The sequence below is a fragment of the Haemaphysalis longicornis genome, unplaced genomic scaffold, assembly GCF_048455015.1.
Source record: "Haemaphysalis longicornis isolate Haplotype H1 unplaced genomic scaffold, Haemaphysalis longicornis Haplotype H1 scaffold_3, whole genome shotgun sequence".
In the NCBI taxonomy this organism is placed as follows: Eukaryota; Metazoa; Arthropoda; class Arachnida; order Ixodida; family Ixodidae; genus Haemaphysalis; species Haemaphysalis longicornis.
Genome location: NW_027526335.1, coordinates 17285945 through 17300974, shown reverse-complemented (window position 1 = coordinate 17300974; position 15030 = coordinate 17285945). Strand labels below are relative to the sequence as shown.

The following is a 15030-nucleotide window of genomic DNA, read 5'->3' as shown; positions in this document are numbered from 1 at the left end:
GCGCATGTCGCGGACATCACAGCAGTTCGGAAGAAGTGCGTAAGAACCGAAGAAGTCCCGTCCGAGGTACACCAAAATGTGCTAGGCACGCACAACAAGCAAACCCAGGGTTGCTTGCTGTGCTTGTCTTCTCTGCTATGAGTGCGTATATTGAAAAATAATTGGCGATTGGTAAATGAAACCGCTAATAAAGTCATATTTACTGCAAAACAATCTGAAACAATTTCCCCCAAAAATACAATAAAACTTATTTTTTAACATCACAACAAGCTTTGCTCATGGCAGACCTAATTTGGTATGCAAATAATGTGTTCCTGAAATGAATCGCGACGTTTTCAGACCATGTAGACGACATTTCAAGGCATTGCGAGCTTCGCAAGTGTAAATGTTGGTTCCACCGAATTCGCAGGCGAAAAAAATTCACAGCATATCCACGGGGTGAATGATGATGAGTGGGCGAAGCTCCTGAGGGGAAATCATCGGTAAAACCGTGACTCTTCAGTGAAAGTTCGCCCACTACATCTCTGTCCGAACGTAACGTCTAGAAAGTCTCGCTTAAACCGCGCGTCGGCACCTTGGGGCTGAGCTCGCCTGATGTGTTTTGCAGACGCCTCACGAGCTCTCACTGCATCGGGGTCTGCCTGCCGATACGCGCGCTTTCTCGCCGCTTCCCGTTCTCTGACGTTTTGGAGATCCTCTTCGCGCCGCAGCCGTGCCGCTTCGCGTACGGCAGGGTCCTCGCGCCGTTGCCGTGACGCTTGGGCCTCTCGTTCTCGAACGCTGGGATCTTGGCGGCGTCGTCGCGCAGCCAGACGACACGCTTCGGCCTCCCGCTCTCGTACGGCAGGATCTTGGCGGCGGCGTCGCGCAGCTTCACGGAGCGCTTCTGCCTCGCGGGCTCGCACATCTGCAGCCTTATCCATCGGGCGACTCCGAGCGCGCGCCAACAGCGAACGAATTTTATTACAACGCTCCCCGCCATCTAGTAAACAATCCAAGAACTAAACTAGAGGTAGCCACGCCATCTAGTAAACAATCCAAGCGCATCTTTTCATCATATACAAGTACCGCCATCTAGTAAACAATACAAGAACTAAACTAGAGGTAGCCACGCCATCTAGTAAACAATCCAAGAACTAAACTAGAGGTGGCTACATACATACGTCGAGGATGGACAGACCCACGCCCTAAGAAGCTTCGCCCCTAAAACGCACCATGTAGAACGGGCTTCAGTCTGCACGCGTTCTGCGAACTCGCTCGCGGAGTATTGAACGTTGCAGCGCAAAAATTGTAAATTCAGCGTAGAAACCATTGCCCAAAAACAAATAAATCTACTTAAAAAAACAGTGCACTATAGGGGTTCGAACTTGCGACTTGCAAAATAACGAACCTAGTGCTCCAGAATACTGGGCCAAACGCCGCAAATGCGAGGGGCGCCATTAAAAGGTATATAATGTATAGCTAGTTTACATTTTCATTTAGTTTTAGCATTTCAGGCAGCTCAGATGACTATTTCTTCTATAGCACTCGTGCAGTAAGCGTCCCCCAATTTCCCATGATCTATCATGTCTAGCGGCTCCATTCCTTAGACGTAAAAGCGTTCGCACATGTGTGGTCGTGCTGCTGATCAGTGTGCTAGTTCACCGAGCACAAAAAGGTGCACCCAGGTTTTACGTTGTATGATAAAATTTCTGGTTGATTTTAATTCCTTAGTACCTATGTTAACTTCGCTGACTCCTCTCCCGCCTTCAATTGGCCTTAGATTTTTGTACTAACGTACCAGTCAGCGAAGCGTCGCATGTGCGCTTGCGTGGAGTGACTTGGACTTAGAGCTTGGTACAGTCTAACAAACTACAGTCTAACAAACAGTCTACAGTCTAACTAACAAACTAAAGGCACATTCTTACCAGTTCTTAACTGAGCGAACGAATTGCGACGACCCGACGGCTGCCGGAGGACTAAACGCTGGGCCGACTGATTCTGTCGGAGGGTCGGCAAGCCGTGCAGTGGCCCAGTCAAGCCAAGCAATCTTTTTTCGGCATCATACAAAACGTCGTAAAAAATCGGCGAAGATGCAGAGAGGACGACAGCATTTTCGAATTTATTTGCCTATTGAATAAAGCCGCGTAAACGCAGCGAGAGTGGTCGAAACATAGCCTAGAGACTCCAGACTACAATTTGCGCCAGTAATCGCTCAAAGTTTACAAGTCACTTCACTGTCCCTTTAAATCACCGACCCCCACTCAACTCAGCGCTTACGAAATCTTACCTGTTTCGACCTATCGCAACCACAAATTCTTGCTGCAATAGGTGCGGGTCGCTGGACACCACGAAACACCTGCTGTTGTTGTGCCTCGCTTATATGACCGCAAAGTATCGTTTGGTGCTGAAAATCGAGCGTCTAAGCACGGGACCAATAAGCTTAAACGTACTTATCCGTCCATGGCCCTCTTCTTCAGCACAACGCAAAGAGTACTAGCGGCGTTGTTTGATAACCTGGACGATATCGGGGTCGCTGAAATGGTTAAGAATACTACCGTGATAATCATTAGACTGCTCACAGAAACGTAACGCTGATTTCTTTTTATTTGACCTCCGTTCTCTTTTTTCTTCTGCCATGTTATTTATGGGGCCTTTTCTATCCTCTCTTACCCTTTCCCCGGCCGAGATGCATGTCGCTGCCGAGATTTCGGCAAAGCCCTCGGCTTTCTCTTTCTCTTTCTCTCACAGACGGGCCGCAATTTTGACCATTTTGGCGCATGCAATAAAATAAACGTTTCAAATCAGCTAACCAAATGCAGCGTGAAACAAACAGCGATACGACGCGGCCCGTCCCAGCGGTAGCATTATTTCAAAACCTGACGACAGCTGGAGGCATCAACATTTGGTGGAGTAACAAAAAGAGCTTCGTAAACATTGCGTGAACACAGAAAGAATAATCAAGACTTGTCCGTAATCCAGAGTAGGCTCATGAGAAGGTTTCTCTAGCCCTGGAACTACCCCAAAACAAGAGAGGAGAGAGCGAGAAAAAAATAGCATTTAGTAAAAGAAAACGAGGTCGGCCCAAGAAATAAATCATGAACCTGTTTCTTTCAATGGGATTAGGAAGCGATGAACAAAGCAAAAAGCGACGAATTTAAAAGACATTCCAAGGATGATGATGAGAGCAAACGGTGCAAACTGTACTATTATAATTAGCGGCAATTGAAATCAAGAAAAGAACCGGCAGCTGTCCCCTCCACAAAACTCTCTAAATGACATTGCTTAATTTTGCTGTAAACTGCTCAAAATGATTTGCGTTCCTCTGAAGAAAACGAAATGCACAATGCGCAGTATTTTGCTTAAACGTTTTTTTATGGGAAATAAAAACCGAAGTGCGTGGTACATACATATTACTACCGAGGAGTACGTACTACTAGCAAGGGTTGATTCACTACAATGAAGGTGCCCACAAGGTTTCGGTGAAGAGTGCCATGAAGCAGCGCGTACGACTATCACAAAAGGTGAGTAATATTGATGAAGCTGTGGATATGACAAGAGTACTAGAATAAAGTGAGTAAAGCTCCCACAGCCAGAATTGCTGCCCCACAAAACCTGCAATAAGCACGGTCAGTGTTGCTGTTTTTGATGAGTTGCTTTTATCAACCATGTGTAAGTTACCTACCAACCAGCATTCTCGCCTAAATACCCACTTTCATACCTGCCTACCAGAATACCCACATACGCACCTAAATACCCTCAGACCTTTCTACTACCCGCACAACTACCCGCCAAAATGTCCACAAAAACTAGTTTACAGTCTACATACATAACTGCCTAGCTAACAACTAAATGCCAATAAGCCTATTGACCTATCCACATACCTTTTTGCTTAAATACCCACAAACACACCCACCTACCCCCGTACCTTCTTCCCTACATCCTACCCCCATACACGCCCACATACTTACCAATACCATCCTAGGTGAATATTGTGAGACCCTGTGTTATGTTATCGGCGCTTCTTCATAATCACCCACTATCATCAGTGCTAGCCCCGATGGGCTCGGCATCATCATCACATGTAAATACTCATCATCACCGCTTGGTCTTCTTCCTTGGCCCGAGTGTTGGAATAAACGGCCACGCCAACCGTCGTCTCTCAATATCTATTTACCCACCCGAATAAGCACCTACATACATCATCATCATCAACAGCCTGCACCTACTTACATAATTACACACATACCTACCTACTCACATACGCAACACTCACCCCCAACTCATCGCCTCCCCAAAAGTATGACGGCACGTACGAACGTACATACGTACATAGATACATGTGCGTACGTACGTGCGTGCGTGCGTGCGTGCGTGCGTGCCGTGTGTGGGCATCCGATTAGCCACGTGTGTACGCGTCCTGTGTTATTGTCGATTATTTTTCAGGAAGAGCCAACCCGCAACTTCTAAGCTGGTTTTTCCAGCATTCATGATTTAAAATTTGGAAAGTAATGAGCCTTTAGTCGTTAGCATACGCTCTATCGCGACACCCAGCCACGAGGCACCATGCCACCGCGCATTACGTTTTCCACAGCTGAACGCTCGGTTCCTCTCCAGGAATCAAACGAATAAAATAAATAGCCAATATTTTCATGGTGCGAAAATGGATCTTTTTCTTCAAGGGGGGAAGGGGGGCCGCACTGCAGAGAAGAGAAGTGTGTATCTCTTTAGTTTGCTAAGCGTCAATCAAACAAAACGTACATGCTGCGCAAGACTTTCTAGCCATTTTTATTGATGTGCAGCGCCATAAGACAGTCTGATGAAAGCACGCAGCAGCAGAAATCGACTACCTTGCCAGCATTTCAAGGAAAAGTGAGCGCTGACATCGAAAATCGATGTCGCTGCGAATGCTCTCTGAATACGAATTTAAATCTTCCGTCTTTTCTTGCTTCACCCCGACAAAACACTGTTTTAATCACGAGGTGTACATAAAACATCAGGCCGATGTATCTCGCTCCTCGGCCCTTCATTGTGCATTACTTTAACGAAATTAACTTGAAAGCTAACCCAATACTCAGTTGGAATACATTGCAGATTGGTCACATCCCTATTCTTCGAGGACTCTTAAAAATACAAAGTAGCAAAAACCTGAAAGAAGGTACTCTACTAACCCTTGACAAATCTACGCATGTTTTGTTTGTTTGAACATAACGTCATAAATGCCAGTTTTCAAAACCGTATTTAAGGATCGACGGAGCGATACTGTTGCTCTGCACTCTTTAGTCTCGCGCGTACTTCGGACGCCATTTATGTCAACGACGCTCAAACAACTCGCCCTAATCGACATCCTACCTTACGCATAATCTGACGCGAAGGATCCGGGATGCAGTGACACATATTTTGGTAACTTGAGTTCTTGTTAACCCCCGTGCGTATGTCTGAAAAACTAAACCAAACATAAAATGGCGGTGGCGGTATCGTCGCAGTTGCTTTGAAAGCGTTTTTCTTTAAACATAGGATAATATATTCAAATATTTTAGGTTCGACAGATGAAACAATTTGATGCGGATGCCTTGAAAACAATTCACACAAAATTGTAAGCGGTGAACTTTTGTATGCTCTTCAAAAGGAATTTTGATGGAGTCAATAGAACTATTGAAATGAGTGCCTAGTCTGCATTTCCTTATTCTTGCGTTTACGTTTTCTTGATCTCCTTCAGGCGTGCGTGCTTCGAACTTGACGTTTAACTCGCAGACACGACAAGAATGATTGATGTGTACCAGATAACAAGACGCAACTTTGTTTCTCACCGTGTTCAAAGTACAAAAGCGTTGATTTATGCATTTAGTGCCTCCGGGTAAAAAACGCAAACGTAAAGACAAAGTCTACTGTGCGTTTGGACAATAAAACCTAAGAACCGGCTCACAAAAGATGTGATTACCTCGCCAGGCGATTGCTCGCTCCGTTCCCCAAAATCACCGCAGCGTGTGAACCAGGAAGGGCGGCTTCACTGCAAAACTCGCGAGTCCGCGTTCACAGCGGAAGCGTGCTGATGAGCCCTTTTCTTTTCTCTAATCAGCGTCTCCGCTTGGAAAATTGCTTCTTCCCTAAGAACGGCTTCTCTCGGAAGTTCAGTGGAATATTTATTCCCTCGTTGTCCTTGTGTAGCACAAAAGAAACGCCTCGGGGTAAACAGTATAAAGAGGCCGCAAACGCGCATATGCATGCAAAATTACCAGGTTACCCGTCTTCGCACCTACCAGGCCCACTCCCAATTCAGTTTTGAACAACGCTCGAGGAACGGCGCCTGCTGGCGTGCACTGGGAAATAATGAAAAGGAGGCGGGGACGGAGGGAGAAGCGAGTTATCCCCCAAAACAGGGAAATGAATAAGGAAACCCGTGGATGAAGGCGCCCGACGTTTTCTGCGAAGACAGCGGCCAACATTGAAGCGCAGCTCAACGCCTTGCCTGAGCGGCTGCGCACCCCATCCTTGCCGGGCTTTTTTGGGATTTTATATTTGACTTCCTGCAGCCTCTTACTCTCTTTCCAATTTTTGAGTACGTCTCTGGGCGCCGCGAGTTCTCGCGGGAACCCCAGAACGAAGGGCTCAAAAAAAGGAAACCCAGTTGAAGCCAGGCTAGGAAACGGAGTAGAGATCCTCCTCCGCTCGGCGGCAGCTAGCGAGGGGCAAGAGGCCAAAGATTCGAATAAACTCACACTTGAAAGGCGAAGGTTTAAAACAGCGAAGAAGAAAGAAGAGAAGAAGAAAGTAGCAAAGGTGGGGGACAAAAAACCGAAACAGCGGAAGCACTGTGCCACCTAGGAGCTCTAGAGCATGGTGTAAGTAATAAGAAGCATGGAAGGGAAGAGGTGCTGTACGGGGGTGGAAGGGGATGGGAGTTGGAAAAAGAGCCGAACGATAAGTGCGAGGAAACAGGCAAGTTTGGTGGCGTACGCAGAGCAAAGCGCGAGCTCTCAGTGCGGTGAACGGGGAGGGAGAGGGAACGCCTTAGACACAGCTCAATCGCCCCCCTCCCTCGCCGCCCAGGCCGGGGCAGCGTCTGCTCCGCCACCGCCGCGAGTGTCTGCTCCCCTGGTGGCGGTTTTCACCCTTGGACTCCTCTGCCGTGCGTGCGTGCGTGCGTGCGCCACCGCTGACGTCGGGACGGGGCGAGCTCCGGTCCGGGCCTCAGTCGGCTCAGTGCCGGCCTCTCAGTCGGACGCGGCTCTCCTGAGGTCCCGTCTGCACCGCTCTGCACCGACTGAAGCGGACGGCAGTCCCGTGGCTTGCTCGCGCCTGCCTCTGCTACCGTGGGTACCATGGTGGGGAGATCCCGTCGTCCAGCCCGGCTGACTGACATTGCACGACCAATAGCTCGACGTTAACTAGAAGGAAACTTGTCATGTGCGTGAGACATTGTCTACTCTGACCACGTGATCGGCAAGAAAGTATAACGAAGCTTTGCTCGGAAGTGTTGCAAATTTTCTGGGCTGCGCCTGCAACAAGCCAATTTTGTTTGTGAACTTGCCGCAATTTCGGTTCTAGAGGAACTGTCGAAATTGCGAGCACAGCGACACGAGAAATCATTGCGAACTTCAGTGTTCATTTTAAAACGGTGCAACATTGACTAAATCGGGCCGTATTGCTTGCCCTTGTGCGAGTCCCCGGTTGTTGGTCGCTTTGTTTTGTGCTGCTCCGGGCTCCATCTCAAGCACGCTCGTCGGGCCAGTGTTCGTCACCGGACAGCTCAGCATCGGCATCAGGAAAGAAAGTGCTGTGCGCGTGTGGGTGCGCGAGAGAGAGCGAGAAAAAGTGCGCGAGTATTTGATCCAGGCTACGCTGACAGAAAAGGTGACGCGATGCATTTTGCACGATCAGCTTTTCTCATTTTCAAAAATACTTCGCACTTAGCTGTTCGCCAGTACTGAAGCGTACATTGCCAAGAAAGTTCACAGGCACAACAACCTGTTTTTGTGTCATTAGTTGACGTACCAGCGTGGAAAGAATTCGGCACTTTCAGGTCAAGTTTTAAGTGCTCCGCGTTGAGGCGCCTACCGTCCTATTGTCGTGTCCTTCCGTCGGCGCAACTACTAGCAACGAGGAAGTTGGCGCTGTTTCAGCACTATATGCTCTTAATGCGTGAGTCCCTCCAAATTCATTCTGCTTGTATTTAAATTAGTTGCAGAGTTAAACCTGGGATGTAGACTCCGTCAGTTGAAGCCTTTTAAAACACGGGATACTCATAAGCATTTGTCCTATCTTGGAGGCGTTGCGCTACTGACGTTTACAAAATATTCCGATGGACGACGCAGGCAGTTAAGGGCAGTGGTTACTTAGCACTTGCGCGGTATCTCGGCCGTACAACAACAAGTGCCGATTGGGCTGTGGCTTTAGTAAAACGGTACTCCCGTAAATTTTTCATTGGACCTTGCAAATACGAGCAATTAACCTTAGTTGACATTTGGAGGTTGTATTTAAAAGCCTCTATATTTTACTCGACATTAATTTTCGCTGCTTCTCAACTTTCTGGTTTAATGCAGACAGACGGCCAAATCGGCAGCAAAAGTATCTGCAACGTGTTCGAATTGGTATTATAGTGTTCTAAGAGTGAATAAATCAGATGTTGGGCTCTTTTAATGTGTTCGGAATTGACGACTCGCGCTTTGCTCGCGCCTCCAGACGTTTTGAGGGTTGAACGATACAGAGACAACTGGAAACGGTATATCGTCGTAGCTCGCAGTTAAGGATTCTGTGAAGCTGAGTGAGCTGCAGAAGGAGAACAGTGCTATGATCTAACTCAGACACGTCAGCGCTTGGTACGCCAGCGGTTGTCGCTGAACAAAGTGCAAAGACAGCAGTGTCGGTGAAACAAGGCCCGCTGGGAGTGACCCTAAAGCAGGCTTTTCCACAGCACTTTGTTGCCTCGCGGGTGCGGCCTAACAAGGTCGGTGAAAGGAGGTCGAGGCGCAGCGGGGTCGAGAGGGAGGCCCGCATCCCAATCAGCGCGAGCGGCGTAATTGCCGACGGAAATAAATCAGCCGTTGATGGTGTCGGGAGAAGCGGCGGCAGGCGGAACTCAATAAACGCTGAGGACAGGCCAACCGCGGAAGTCCGGATTGATGACACGAGAACATCCCTCAGCGCACGTGGCGTCGTGTTCCGAGGGCGCGGCACGTGCTTGAGAAGCGAACCCGTCTCCCCGCGCGAACTTTCTTTCCTTTCCGCTTCCCTTCTCAGGCGGCGCCGATAGAGCTTCGTTTATCCAGGGCGAAAGCGTGGAAAAAGGAACGGGAAGAAGATTCCCGTTAGGAAACACGGCGGGCCTTTTTCCTAATTAGCGGAGCCCCGCGAAAGAAGCGATGCGCTCCATCGATGTGTGCGATTAGAAGGAAAATTGCCGGTCCGACTGCGCCCTCCCGCAGCATCCCGCTGGTAGAGGGGAACACGGTTGTTGCCGCTGCTACGCCGCTTGCTGGCACTCCCGAAGCAGATTGGCGAGGATTTCGTTTTTAGCGGGGCCGAAGGCGTTCCCTCTCGGGCGGCCCATTACGAGCCGTTATCTGATCGGCCGGGAACGAGGCGAGGCCCGCCACTCCACGGGTGTGGTCGCTGCCCCCTCTTTCGCTTTTCCCGATCGTCCGCGCGATCGGCTTTGAGCCGCTGACACCCGCTTCCATCTGGCCTCGCTTGTTTCTCTGGCTCTTCGCGACCGGCCAGTGAGTGGAGTGACCCGCAGGACAACGACGACGAGCTTTTTATCCTGATTGCCGAACCATCCGGGATAATCGATATTGCACTGTTACATAATGCGGTAGTGTCGCACCGGAAGATTTCCCTCTTTATCTGTCGTTGGCCCTGTTATCATAGTCCAGCATTTGTGCGCAATAGACGCGTGGAATAAAGCTCGCATTGCATTCCACGCTTCTGGAACAGAGCATGCTTGATCGATTATTGCAACAATGAGCTTTTACTTCACGTGCTAAAATAGAAAGGACAGAGGAAAGATCATTTTAATCACATATCCCGTTAAATTTCTAAGCGCGAGAAAGCACCCCAAGTTCCTAATACATAATTTGAAAATGCAGCAAAACGGTGAAGTTTGTTGACAACGTGCGAGCAAACGTAAATCTAGCCGTATCTTGTTTGTTTCTTCTTCAAAGCCAAGACAATTGACTGGAGGGGTGAGACGTAAAGGCAGCTTATCCACTGTTTACATGCAGACAACACGCGCGCAGGTAAGCGTCAATGTCTAACAATGAGTCACGAAGAGGCGTCCGAGCTGCTGGTCCGGCAATCCGAAAAGCGCGCACGCGTCTCCTGTCCACCCTTTTCCAGCGCTCGTAGAACGGCCAAGTAGACCCGGACCACGAAGAACAAAATGCTTTCTCGGTGGTTGGGCTACGGGGAGAGATAAAACAAGCGCACCGAAGTCGAAAGTGAAAAAAAGTGGAAAAGCGAAGTGGAGGCGACTCGCAAAAAAGAGCGATTTCCGTCCATTCTTATCGTGCGCTTAGCAAAACGTGACAAAGCGCTCAACTTTCCGCTTTGAAACTCGACCCGAGCTGACCGAGCGCGGGCTGTTGCCCCTCCGCTGTTTGGGTCATTCACAATCCGCCACAGCCAAAGAGCGGGAAATACGAAAGGCGAGAAGAACAAGAGAAAGGAAAAGAATAGAAAAGAAGGGAGATCGTTTCCTGTCGCCTTTCGCAAATAGGCGCGCGTTGATCTCTTCTTTTTTTCCTTCTTTTTTTAAGTGTTTTCATCAAAAACGTTGGTCTGTCGCTCTCTGAAGCGACAGTGACGCGAGCAGTGGGCCTACAAAAAGCCTTCGCTTTACGGAAATGGTGAGAGACGCTTACGTGCTTCGCGCTGGCCTTTAACCCGGACAGTAGGTGCCAGGCGTGATCCGGCAGACTGGTTAAAGCGAGAGAAAAGAACAGCAAATAAAAGATTAGGAGCTGTGACTGGATGCGGTGATACGCTGATTTCAAGAAAGAAACTTTGTTTCACGTCCCCAGCAAGTGAACTGCCGAAAAAAAAAAGCTGGAAGGATAAAGAAGAGCCGGTGTATATGCATATAGAAAACATCAGAAGGAGCAAGAGATAAGTGTGTAACGTCGCAGAAGTGTATGCACAGAGACACAAAGGAAATACGGTGCGGAGAAAAAGATTTCGGTTCAGCGGAGCGGCACTGATGCCATCCAGTTTGACGGGGAGACTGAGGCCATGAAATAGGGAAATCTTTCGGTAGTGAGGGAACGCCGTCGCGCCTTATCGATGGATGACCCGAGGAGCCGCCACCGATTTTTGCCGTAGCGCCCTTTTGTGCCGGCGGCACCCGCAGAACAAATTGCAGCCTTTCTCGCCGTGTTTGCTTCGCAGTTCCGGAATAAAAGGGGGAAAGAAAAGAGCCCCGTGAGGGAAGCGACCAGGCTGCCACCGACTACGCTCCCATTTCTTTTTCGTCTCTCCAGATCGAACAACAAGCGCTGCGTGCGCGGGAGATAAGCGTCCCGTAAAATAACGCCGTACGGCGGCTCTTTTCTTCATTTCTCGCTCCCGTCTCTCGGCAGAGGATTTGCGAGTCAGTCAAAGCTGCGAATCCGCTTCGCTGTCGTTTTCTCAGTTCACCGCTTGACGTTCATAATATTTCATTGGCTCCCCTTTGCCTGGGCAGCTTCGTCGCTGCATTTTCATGATCACTCACAGCCTCCTTGAAAAATTACTGAACGGCTCTTGACTTAGCTCGGTTAAAGATAACGCCTATTGATTACAATGAGAAACTTGCGTTGTACTTTAAAATTCGTTTACGCCGAGTGTTCGGTTTGGTGATAGGGGGAAAATGGGGAATCAGAAGTAAAGCTTTACCTCAGTCACTGTTGGACTCTCTGAAAAGGGATTGTTACTAGAGTGATATCCCACCATCCTTGTTAGAAACCACAAGAATTAAGGCCACCCTGAAAAACGTCTCCACCCGTGGCCACGCCGGGGTGACTTCGAGGCACCGATTGTGTTAGAGCGGCATTGTGACGTGTGCGGTTGTGTCGTGAAAACGTGGTGCACTGTTGGCGACATGCCTCCCTTCCGGTACACTGCTGAGCCCATGACAGGGCCGCTGCGGGGGGCTCGCCATCCGGAAAACCTCATCGCCAGAGAGAGACGCAAAGGCGCCCGGACGCTTTCGACGCAACGCAGCCCTCTTGACCCAGTGCGGACAAGTGTTTCCCGGACCATCGAATTTGTCTTTGTCGGTGAGTACAGCGGGACTTTTTGTGCTGGCCAGAGGTGTGTTTGGAATCCGTGACTAAAATGTTCACCTTCACGCTTTTCTGACTATAGCTAGTCGTTTTCTGCATTTTTTGAAGGGACTCGGAGGAGGAAAACTGCATTAAATGTTCAAAAGAGGACAAAGATTCAGTTCGCCATTTTTAACGGATAAGTACACGTATTGGAAACAATTTGGAGATAAAGGAAATGGGGGGAGAGGGTTTTAAATGAAATTTAGTGACATGCACAAGCCACCAATTCCTTCCGGCATATACAGGGCGATTATTTCCATTTAAAATACTTACAGAAAAGCTTCTATCAGCTGCGACCAGCCTGAGCTCGACTTCTCATTGCACTCTGGCCAGTTTAAAATATCATTTAGAAGCCTCAAAACAAAACTGTACCATGTTCGACCTGTTCTAACCTAAGCTGCACGACGCTTAAGCACATAGCTATTTCCTTTCGAGTACAAGCAAAGATCACCTGAACGGTACCCTTTGCTTACGCTCAAATTAACTAGGCTCTCCGATTCCAACTGGCAATTTGCGACTTAACATTTCCTTTTGAAGATATGTTGCGCTTGTGCTTGTTGTGATCACAGAGACGGCCACAGAAAAAAAAGTACACTTTCACGAGAAGATGGCGGTGTTTTATCGTGAAAGTGTACGTTTCTTTCCTGCGACCGTCTTTGTGATCACAACAAGCTCAAGCCAAACTTACCTTCAAAAGCATCTTACACCAACTAGCCCGACATCAAGCATTACTGCAATTAATATTTCTTCAAAAACGTTATTGCCCGAATTATCACCCGCGCCCTTGCAGTCTTGTGTCATCACTCAGGATCGTGTGGTGCGTTTACTGAAACAATATCAATATCCCGTTCGTCGACTACAAGGTCATAATCACCTGTCTTCACTCAATACTAAGATGGTCGTGGTCGTTTCAATTCCGGTTAGGGCTTTTTGTTTAATGAGAGTTTTTCCGGCATGCTATTCGCAAAGGCAATACATTTTATTTTTTTCATGACAGCGGACAGTTTTCATGATAGTTCATCGAATTCTAAAGGAGTCAGCATAGTTTTCTCAGTTAACTTCTCAAGCTTTGCTTTCGTTTAGTCAAACGTAAAGGTTAGAGTCATTGACTCCGCAAAATGAAATTTTTGTCTGAGTATTGTTTGTTTGTCTATTTTGACTGAAAATCAGTTTCGCCGGTCCGGCAAAATTTCCAATTTTTATGAAGTGATCTTCTTCCTTTTCAAGAACTTCAATTCTCCTGTCTCGTTCTAAAAAATTCAAAGTTAAGAAACTGTTCAGGCGTGAACCAATGTAACCACTGATAATCTTATTTCTTGTCAATTCGCTGTAAAAACCCATATTGCTTCTTATTCCCCACCTTTGGATACTCAAGGAAAAAAAAGAAGCGCCAAAATGAGCTCTTCCTTCTCAATTTGCCACGCGCAAACATATTCGTGGCCATGAACATGGACGCATCACTGCAACGAAATTTTATCCTATAGTAAAATAAAGTTCCATATCCAATGTGCGCTTGCTTCCTATGAGAAAAATTACGTTCACAGTGACGTGTTAAACCAAGAGCCAATATTTCTGTTTCAAACGCAGACTGAAAAAAATTGCCTAAAATTGAGTTTTGATTGTGCCTTTCTAGATAAATCTGTCACGGCACAAGTACTTACCTCAAATGAGCGTGATGGTGTCGAGCCAGGCCCGCAGCAAATGCCCCACCGGTGGTATTCTGAACTCCAAGCGGTTCGAAGTCGTAGTCCATCACACATGATACATCTGTCGTAACATGGCTAATGTAACTGCTTTACAAAACACACCTGGAGATGGGGCTAATTTATACAACCTGGTCTTTGCGCTGTGTCAAGCTTTTTGGTGTGAACTACTCGTTTCAATGATGTATGCAGTTGAAGCAATAATAATGTTATTAGCCAACGTTTTCTTGTTTCTGAAAATAAGACGAGAATATATTTTAATGTGGTAAAAAAAGCTAAAACTAACCCTGGTTATTCACTTTTGCGATTTCTTGTATTTTTTTTTAACACCGGCACTGTTGTGTCGAGCGTTTTCGTCCGTCTGCTGAAGATCATGCGTCACGCAGGGGTAGGATCAGGTTTCGCATACCCACCGGCTGCTTCACAGAAACCGGTTCTCCGATCCACCGATAGAAGGCGCAGTGTTCTCGCAGGAGCGGGTTCCTCTCACTCGCGCTAGGGGAGAGAGAGGAGAGGTAGCCTCCCGTCGCTGACGTTTAGCTGCCGATTCCTTTGCGCGAACTATAGAATTTCTCGGCGACGGTGCTGCCGTTCTTTGAGGAGTACCCGTAGACGTTTGAACCGACACAAGAGACACAGCTCCTCTGTTTCCGCAAATTTCACACCAGGTGGAATGGGTTGAGTTTTTGTACCCGATGGATTTTAAAAATAAAAACCCGAAAGAAAGAGCGCTAGAAAATGCCGAAATTTCGTTTCATTTCAATTCCTTTTATTATACCTTTAAGGGCCCGGAGGGGAGATAACAGAGTTTCCACGAGTACCATTGAACAAAACACAAAAAACAAGAAGCAGAACATGAAAGCCGGAAAATGCAAAGCAAAGAATACCTTCAATAAAAATTACACAAAAAAATGTACAAAGGTAATAGCGAAGTCAGGCGAACAAAATTCTAAAATGCAAAAAGCAGTTTAATTATCAATAGAACCATCAAGTCACAATAGTAGAATTTCATCGTTTATACGTCATGTGGACGTCTTTTTTCGAGC

The 15030-nt window shown here is 47.6% G+C and overlaps 1 protein-coding gene across 1 annotated transcript in view; it reads left to right on the top strand.

The window, feature by feature from the left end:
- Positions 1-7171: 7171 nt before the first annotated feature.
- The window catches only part of LOC144174036 (cell adhesion molecule Dscam1-like), a 284742-nt gene continuing 276883 nt past the window's right edge, over positions 7172-15030 (top strand). Inside the window, exon 1 of the mRNA XM_077702435.1 lies at positions 7172-12233. Within this exon, the coding sequence (XP_077558561.1) occupies positions 12056-12233 (178 nt within the window). The 5' untranslated portion in view covers positions 7172-12055. The remainder of the gene's footprint in view (positions 12234-15030) is intronic.